Source organism: Furipterus horrens, unplaced genomic scaffold (assembly GCF_987537825.1).
Source record: "Furipterus horrens unplaced genomic scaffold, mFurHor1.1.pri manual_scaffold_5, whole genome shotgun sequence".
Taxonomy (NCBI): domain Eukaryota; kingdom Metazoa; phylum Chordata; class Mammalia; order Chiroptera; family Furipteridae; genus Furipterus; species Furipterus horrens.
In genome coordinates, this window is record NW_028327175.1 from 93,427,087 (window position 1) to 93,436,433 (window position 9,347).

General features: G+C 46.5%; 1 protein-coding gene and 1 pseudogene across 1 annotated transcript; both read left to right on the forward strand.

The window, feature by feature from the left end:
- Positions 1-4,463: 4,463 nt before the first annotated feature.
- On the forward strand, positions 4,464-5,477 carry LOC150008981 (small ribosomal subunit protein uS2 pseudogene; annotated as a pseudogene).
- A 387-nt stretch (positions 5,478-5,864) lies between these two features.
- Positions 5,865-8,759, forward strand: COPS6 (COP9 signalosome subunit 6). Its single transcript, XM_090276735.1, has 10 exons — positions 5,865-5,973; positions 6,183-6,308; positions 6,485-6,616; positions 6,943-7,031; positions 7,128-7,190; positions 7,505-7,552; positions 7,629-7,743; positions 7,836-7,928; positions 8,014-8,114; positions 8,255-8,759. Exons 1-10 carry the CDS (start codon positions 5,904-5,906, stop codon positions 8,393-8,395), a joined length of 978 nt encoding a protein of 325 aa, XP_090132861.1. The 5' UTR covers positions 5,865-5,903; the 3' UTR covers positions 8,396-8,759.
- Positions 8,760-9,347: the final 588 nt, after the last annotated feature.

Here is a 9,347-nt window from a genome sequence, read left to right on the forward strand (position 1 = left end):
AAGCTGGCAAGTGCTTGCTCCCTTGGATGAGCCGTGTTACATTTTACTGACTTGGGCTTTTAGCATGGCTGCTTGGCTCACCACTTGGAAGATTACAGATATAGAATAATGAAGACACACCCATTGGAGCAGTGAACTTGGCTCTGACAGTTGGGTCGCTCATGTGGATACCCATGGTGAGGATCAGGTCTCTGATAAAACTGACTGGCACCAAGCTGCTGATTAAGCCTGGACAGCCCAGAAGCTCCCTCATGTTCCTCCTAAATTGACTCCATTGAACCTTTGACAACCTCTAGGGGCTCTCTTAGTGCTAATGTCCCTGTTCTAGTTTGATCCCCTGACTCAGGCCACATCACTATGGCTCTGGAAACTAAACTGTGTCATGTTTTAAGCTTTGTAGAACATCAACAGTCTGACATTGGTGTACTTTTTGTCAAAAAGCTATCCAACAATGGGCCAAGAGTCAAAGTGTTAAACATTCTACACTCCCCATCATGGACAGCATCTGGTTGCCAAGTACTGGAATGGCCTTCTCCAAAATCAGCTCTACCTTCTTGACCTCTTGGTCTACACACGTTAGTAAGACAGCCTGATCACTAAATGTGGCTATCCCTCCAAAGCACTAGTCTCCTCTTGGTCACCCATTTCTTCTCAGGTAATGACAAGGATGAAAGGAGTGGGGAAGCTCTCTAGACTTATTTTGAAAATTAGAGATTCTGCCTTGACTATTCTTTGGAATTATACTTCTTTTTCCCCCTATAATGGCTAGCCCAGGACATTGTAGTTGGTAGACCCTCTGGTACAACCAAAGCACAGGGGAGCCTAGGGAATGTCACCTTAATTCTAGTCCAGCCTCCAGGATTGATGTGCTTCTAGATCACTTGATTGAGGAGATTGCTCTCCAAATCCGTTACAGTTGCCCACACATGCTGTGGCAGGCTAAACAATGACCCCCAAAGATAAAAAGGTCCTAATTCTTGGAGCCTGTGAATGTTACTTTATATGGCAAAAGGGATTCTGCAGATAAAATTAAGTTAAGGATTTTCAGATGGGAAGATTATCTTGGGTTAGCCCAGTGGACACTAAATGTAATCCCAAGTATACTGTACGTATAAGAGGGTGGTAAGGGTAGATTTTATTACAGAAGTCAATATGATGATGGGAAAAGAGGAACAAAGATGTTGCTAAAAATACTGGATTAGAAGATGAGGTAGAGGCCATGAGCCAAGGAATGCAAGGACTGTAACTCCAAAAGCTAGAGATAATAGGGAACAAATACATGTGCCAAAGTGGAGGGCATAATGGTCTTTGTAAATTTTGTAAAAATATCCTGTCTCACTCATACCTGATCCTTCCAGACTAAAGGTCTGGGTACAAATAGGGAGAAAAAAAGAAGTTATAGCTACTGGGATGTGACACACCTTTAGACCCAAGAGGTGCAGGAGGCAGGAGCACACTTAACACTCTTTATCATCTAGAGCTAGTACCACAGCAGCCTGGCAAGCCCATCCATAGTCTGTCTGAGTTAAGCAGCACCTTCAGTTGGCAATCTGACCCCCACTGGCTTTTCCAGTCTTTAAATTCCTCACAGTGAACACCTTCCTCTTCCATATGCATGACAATATGACACACAGACCAGGACAACCTTGTTTCACAGTAACCCATATAAATTCATGTGCTTCTCCTGAGGCCCAAACATTCTTGAGTCAACAAATCCTATTGATTCTACTTTCTAAATGTCTCCTGAAGTCAACCAGAATTTGCAGGTTGTGCCCTATGCGGGGCAGCTGGGTAAGGGGGTAAGTGGGGACCGAAACCCAGCCTGAGCTCCAGAAGGGACTTTCTTTCTTTATTTTTCTTTCTTTCTTCCTTTCTTCTTTAGAATTTATAAGATTTACTCTCTTAGCAATTTTCAAGTAAGTCACACAGTATCATTAACTATAGTCGCCAGGCTAGAGACTCTTCTTTTTTTTTTTAAGACTTTATTTTTTAGAGAAAGGGGAAGGGAGGGAGAAAGACAGCAAGAGAAACATTGGTGTAAAATAAAAAGCATGATTGGTTGCCTCTCACACAAGCCCTGACCAGGGACTGAACCCACAACCCAGGTATGTGCCCTGACAGGGAATCAAATCAGTGACCTTTCGCTTTGCGGGATGATGCCCAACCAATTGGGTCACACCGATCAGGGCCTAGGAACTCTTTTCTAATACTGCGCTGGGGCATATAAATAACTGCAGGCCTGAGTCATCTCTCACCTCTACCTTTATTCCCCAGGTCCAAGCTGTGGTCATCTCTTGCCTGGATTAGAATAATAGCTCCACTCCCATCCTTCTATGCTCCCTACCATCTAACCTCCATGCATCAGCCTCGGTGACCCTTTACAGCCTTGAGTCAAATCATGTCATGCCTCTGTTCAGACTGAAAGCCAAAGTCCTAATAATGGCCCAAAAGACTCTGTCTCCACTCTTATTTCATCTCATATTACTTTCTCCCTCACTCACTCAGCTCTGGTCCTTGACGTCCTCATTATTCCTGGAATAATGAGATACACAAAACAGTTTCCTGCCTGAAGAGCTTTGCAATTGTTCTCTCTGGAATGCTCTTCCTCCAGATATATTCATATCTTACCCCCCGTACCCCATTTGGGTCTTCCCTTCCATGTAAAATTCCATCCCTCCAATCCCTTTTAATATCCTTATGTGTGCTCACTGTCTGTTTCTTACAACTAGAATGTAAGTTTCACAAACTCAGAACTTTGTTTTGTTCAGTGCTGTATCCCTAGCACCTAGAATTGTGCTTGCTGCATAGCAGGCACTCCGAAATATCTCTTTCTGTTAAGTAAATGAATGATGCATAGATGGATAATGCCTAACCCCAAATAGTAGAACTTTTTTTTTTCTGTAATAATTTGGTTTATTTATTTTTAGAGAGGGGAGAAAGGAGGGAGAAAAACATCAGTTTGTTGACTCTTTTATGCACCCAGACCAGGGGAAAAAACCACAACTCAGGCATGTGCCCTGACCAGGAATCCAACCGGTGACCTTTTGCTTTGTGGGAGGATGCTCAACTGAGCCACAGTGATCAGGGCAAGAATAGGATTTCTTCACCACACCACAGACTCAAAGCAATTGGTGACCCAGTCTGGTTGTTTCCTGGAGGGCCTCACTTCAGTCCTCAATATCTTTTCTTTGCAGAATCTCTGTACAGATATTTCCCACCAGCCCAAGTTACCTTTACCTGTGGAAGGAAAAGTTAACACAACAACAAAATGATGCATTATATTTATGAGTAGTTTTGTTGGAAGGTAGGAAGAGAATGGTGACATAGTTGTCTTAACAATTCCAACTTGAGTTTTTCTTGGTAGTTTTTAAAAATATAATGCACTTTTAAGAAATACTCAGTGAGATTACTTCCAAAGCATATATAATTAACTGATTTAATTTCAAAACCATTCTTGAATTTCACAAGAACCACTGTTTTATGAGTTGTGTAGTTGTCCGAACAGTGTTTCAAAAGCATTTGAAACAACAAAAAGACAAAGGAGTACTTTAACATGTGAAACAACAACATGAACTATGAACTTTATTGGCACCAGAATAATTCTTATCTTTATTTAAGCCTTCAATCTAGCTGAGAAGCATTATACTACTAAGAGAAGTAAGGCATGTATATTTTTGTCCCGTAAACATTTCAGCTGACTGAGAGGTTTTTCAGTAGGGATTAGAATGAGATAAACTCTTCCCTTCCCCTGCCAGAAGACCTCTCTCCCTGCAGGATTTCTCAGGCCCCTTCCTTTGAGGGTTGCTGGCCCTTCAACTTCCCTTCATCTGGGATCCTAAATGGAAAGGTTGCTTAATTCATATAAGTCACCATTATCACTAGAAAACATCTCCCTGTACCTGCTAGTTCTGGTCACTAGAGTATACTCTGCAGGGTTAAGGAACAGGTCTCTGCCTGCTTTATAGAGCCTACACTTTGGGTTAGGTACAGACACATATTGAAAGAGCCAGCCAGATATGTTGGGGCAGCAGGAAAAAGGGTAAAGGCCATATACACAACTTGATTGCATATAGGAGTCAGGAGAGGGGTGGAGTGGTCTCTTTGACAGATGTGAGACTCTGACTCTCCATGGAGATGGAGATCACAGGGAGGATGGAAGGGGTTAGAACATGCTAGGGATGTTCCTAGTACTGTAGGTAATACCGGTACCTGGAAAAACGAAAGATAGGACATGCAGACGGAGCTACTCAAGACTAAGCTCCATCCCAAATATCCACCCACTTATTAAAAAATTGTTTATGTACCCAAGTGTAAGGTACTGAGTTGGTCATAGGGTTACCATGAACACAACAATGGGAGTGGGGTGTGTGAAAAGAAGAGATGTGAGCTCTCCGCGCTACCCAGAGAAGGATCCATACGGCATTGTTCTTGGTTTCCACATAACTTAAAGGGAAACTTTCACAATGTCCGGAGCCCTTGATGTCCTGCAAATGAAGGAGGAGGATGTCCTCAAATTCCTTGCCGCAGGAACCCACTTAGGTGGCACCAACCTTGACTTCCAAATGGAACAGTACATCTACAAAGGAAAAGTGATGGCATCTACATCATAAATCTGAAGAGAACCTTCTGCTGGCAGCTCATGCCATTGTTGCCATTGAAAACCCCGCTGACGTCAGTGTCATATCCTCCAGGAACACTGGCCAACGAGCTGTGCTGAAGTTTGCTGCTGCCACTGGAGCCACTCCTATCGCCGGCCGCTTCACCCTGGGGACCTTCACTAACCAGATCCAGGCAGCCTTCCGGGAGCCGAGGCTGCTGGTGGTCACTGATCCCAGGGCGGACCACCAGCCTTTCACCGAGGCCTTGGACGTTAACCTGCCTACCACCGCGCTGTGTAACACAGACTCTCCTCTGCGCTACGTGGGCATCGCCATCCCTTGCAACAACAAGGGGGCTCACTCGGTGGGCCTTATGTGGTGGATGCTGGCCCAGGAAGTTCTGCGCATGCGCGGCACCGTCTCCCAGGAGCACCACTAGGAGGTCATGCCCCATCTCTACTTCTACAGGGATCCTGAAGAGATTGAGAAGGAGGAGCAGGCTGCTACTGAAAAGGCTGTGACCAAGGAGGAATTTCAGGGTGAATGGACACACGCCCCCACCCCACGCTCCCAAGTTCACTGCTGCTCAGCCTGAGGTCCCTGACTGGTCTGAAGGCGTGCAGGTGCCCTCTGTGCCTATTCAGCAGTTCCCTACTGAAGACTGGAGCACTCAGCCTGCCACTGAAGACTGGTCTGCAGCCCGCACTGGGCAGGCCACTGAGTGGGTGGGAACAACCACTGAGTGGTCTTAAGATGGCCTGCCATAAACTTAACAGAAAGGAAATAAGATTGACGGAAATAAAAAGTTTCTAAAAAAAAAAAAAAAAGAAGAAGAAGAGATGTGAGAGCTAGTGTGGCTGAAACATGGGGCCCAGAAGGCAGAAAAATAAAGGTCAGGGCCGAATGGCAGGCCGGAGTTGGATTATACAGGGCCTTGCAGGCCGCGGCTAGCAGCTTGGATTTTATTCTGAGGGCAATAACATGGCATTTCATTCATTCTGCAATATATTTCGGAACGAGTCAGTCTTATTACAATTTTACTGACGAAGAAGAAAAGGTTGGGGCGGGTGGCGTCAATTAATTTCTTCAAGGCCAGCCGCAGACAAGAGGTTGGGTCAGGGTCTACGAATACTTGATGGATTCGGGGTGGTGTGAGCCCTGGGCTTTCGTTCCTGGTCCGGGTGATGGGTCAGCCGAAGGCTGCGCGGCTTCAGACCAGGTGCACACCCCGGCCACACTGCGCATGCGCCGCTGCTGGACGGAAGCCGGGAGGGGGCGGGGTCGAGGCCGGCGGACGCGGGGAAAATGGCGGCGGCAGCGGGAGCTGCGGCGAACGGGACCGGTGGGAGCAGCGGGATGGAGGTGGATGCGGCAGGTAACTGGCCCCGTGGGGACGGCTTCTGGAGACGGCCTTCGGGGTGTCCCAAGGCCGTCTTCTTGGATCATGAAAGAAGTCACGAGGGAGGACGGAACATCGCACCTTGGGATAACTTTTAGGAAGGATGTGTAGCCCGGGCTCTGCCATCTCCGGGGCAGGACGTGGGGCCCACACTCTCACCAGCTGTTTCTTTCCTCAACCCTTAGTAGTCCCCAGCGTCATGGCCTCCGGAGTGACTGGGAGTGTTTCAGTCGCTCTTCATCCCCTCGTGATTCTCAACATCTCAGACCATTGGATTCGTATGCGCTCCCAGGAAGGGCGGCCTGTGCAGGGTGAGTGTTAAGCCTAATTTTGCAAACTTCTCTGGTCATCTACCCCAAATAGTGGTCTTTTTTCCTTCCTCGCCCCAGTTGTTGGTTCACATCGACCTCAGGTCCTCAGGATATAACGATGAGGGAAGTTTTGGGATTCTTGACCCTCACCTCTTATGTGTCCTTTTCTTCCCCAGTGATTGGGGCTCTGATAGGGAAGCAGGAGGGCCGAAATATCGAGGTGATGAACTCCTTTGAACTGCTGTCACACACCGTGGAAGAGAAGATTATCATTGACAAAGAATATTATTACACCAAGGAGGAGCAGTGTGAGAGGGGAATAAAAGTGGGCAGAGGGGTGGGAGAAAATAGAACTGGGGAAGATGGATAGGGTTGGGAAGAAATAAACAGGACGTGGGATGAGTACGGTGGATGAAGAGGTTAGTAGCTGAAGATATCTCATAAAAAGAACACATTCAGATATCCTGCCTAAAGAAAGTAATGGATGAGGATGAGAGGGATAGAGGGGACTAATTATTCTAAACTGAGCCAGGATTTGAGGGGGGAGGGAAGAAGCTGGTGAAAATACACCAGCTTCAAGTTAAGGAAGGATTGTTTCAAGAAATACTTTGTGCTTTGGCCCCTTCCTTTCCAGTTAAACAGGTATTCAAGGAGCTGGAGTTTCTGGGTTGGTATACCACAGGGGGGCCACCTGACCCCTCCGACATCCACGTCCATAAGCAGGTATACATGCTTACATATGTGCATGCTGGGGCAGAAAATAGAGAACGAGAAGAAAGATGGGCATTGATACTCGTGTCCATCGTCTTCCTTTTCCAGGTGTGTGAGATAATCGAGAGCCCCCTCTTTCTTAAGTTGAACCCTATGACCAAGCACACAGATGTGAGTACACTGATCCCATCCTTGCTTTGTCATGCTCGTCTGTCATTATGTTTATCTTTTATCCTCGTACCCTTTTACTGTATGACATTTCTATTGAGTTGAATTTCCATTCTGTTACTTACCAGCTGTGTGACTTTGGATCAGTTATTTAACTTCTAACCTGCATTTTCCTCACGTGTAAAGTGGGGACAATCCTTGTCATTGTGTTTATTAAATGAGTAAATCTAAAGTGGAAAGGCCAAGCCTAATTGTTGGCACATAGTATATAGGTTTAGGTGCATTTGATGTAAGAGCTGTTCTTCATCTCTTTACAGCTTCCTGTCAGTGTTTTTGAGTCTGTCATCGATATAATCAATGGAGAGGTAATAGCCTGTCTTTCAACCCTCAGATCCTGCCCCTGGTGTTTTCTGCTTTTAACCCTCCCTATGTGTTCTATAGGCCACAATGCTGTTTGCTGAACTGACCTATACTCTGGCGACAGAGGAAGCTGAACGCATTGGTGTAGACCATGTGGCCCGAATGACAGCAACAGGCAGTGGAGAGAACTCCACTGGTAATTGAGGCGGGAAGGTTGTCCTTGGAAGTGGGGGTTGAAGGTGTAGTCACAAGCCTTCTCAACCGTGGACTGTCCCTGTTCCCCTGCAGTGGCTGAACACCTGATAGCACAGCATAGTGCCATCAAGATGCTGCACAGCCGTGTCAAGCTCATCCTGGAGTATGTCAAGGCCTCTGAAGCAGGTAGGACAAGGGTCTCCCTGGCACTTTTCCTTTCTCCTGGGGAAGTGACAACATCCACATTAATGCAGCCTTTTTGTGCCTTTAGGAGAGGTCCCCTTTAATCATGAGATCCTGCGGGAAGCCTATGCATTGTGTCACTGTCTTCCAGTACTCAGCACAGACAAGTTCAAGACAGACTTTTATGATGTGAGTGTAAAACCCAGGATGGGGAGGTGGAGCTTAATGCTGTCGTTTCTGCATGTTGGACATGGGACTCAGCTGTTCCTCGGGCATGCTGTGAGGAACTGAGATCCCTCAGGGAACTGGTTCTTTCTGTTCCCTCCCAGCAATGCAATGATGTGGGGCTCATGGCCTACCTTGGCACCATCACCAAAACATGCAACACCATGAACCAGTTCGTGAACAAGTTCAACGTCCTCTATGATCGACAAGGCATCGGCAGGCGGATGCGAGGGCTGTTCTTCTGAGAGGGTACTTGAAGAGGTGATGCACAGGGGTCAGACCTGTCCTAGAGGGAGGGGTGCTATACTCCCGTTAGAGAAGCCTGTCATTAATAAAAGGGGAGCAGCCCCTCAGCACCCCTTCTAGTCGCTCTGTCCTGTATTAGAGGTACAACAGATTTTTCAACTTGGATCTCGAGGCCCTTGGTTCCAGCTTTGCTCAGAGCCATGAGTTCCTTTTTATCATCAGCTCAATACTTTTCAGTGACTGGGGCTTATTGCCCTTTTATGTTGACTCCAAGTCTGGTCAGTTGGACTGTCTTTACATTGAGCAGTTGCCTGCTTCCACCTGTTTTGTGTGATGTCTCCCTATAAAGGACTACTTTCCCAAGCTTAATTTGTTTTTCAGAGTGGGAGAGGGGTATAAGCACATTTCTGTCAGGGACAAATGAAAGCCTTGATTCTCTGGGCACCAAGTATTGCCACATGTTTCCCAATTATTGCTAAATATTGAGTACTTACTAGAGTATGTGCCTGAGCCATAGGCACCTCAGCCCTATGAGGCAGAGGTACTAGTGTCCACACTTGAGAGATGAGGCCAGGTGGTGTAAACATGAGGACTATTCTATGCAATTACTTGTGCCAGGCTTTTCATTTTCACATGCCTTCCTCCTGGCCCCTGATATCCACTACCCCCGAATAAGGCTTTCAAGTAGGAGTTGGGAGAAGGGAGGTGTAATGAGATGTCTAATGGAGCCATTTCATAAAGAAATGGAGAGAAGTTGGCCTGGAGAGGCCCTGTGTTACATACTGCCACTCTATCCTCAGAACCCGAATGGCACATAGCAGTATGCCCAATATATATTTGAGTCCAACTGAGGAGATCCAGGGAAATCAGTCTCTATAGTAGGATTCTCATTCCTCACTGCATTCCATGTCTGTATCGGTGCCTGGCAAGTACTTTACTGAGTGCATTTAT

Excerpts from the sequence above, each read along its gene's own strand:
- COPS6 (XM_090276735.1), top strand. The coding sequence starts at position 5,904 with ATGGCGGCGGCAGCGGGAGCTGCGGCGAACGGGACCGGTGGGAGCAGC. Across the intron at positions 6,617-6,942 it reads TTACACCAAGGAGGAGCAGT|TTAAACAGGTATTCAAGGAG; the intron begins GTGAGAGGGGAA and ends CTTCCTTTCCAG. Across the intron at positions 7,929-8,013 it reads TGTCAAGGCCTCTGAAGCAG|GAGAGGTCCCCTTTAATCAT; the intron begins GTAGGACAAGGG and ends TTGTGCCTTTAG.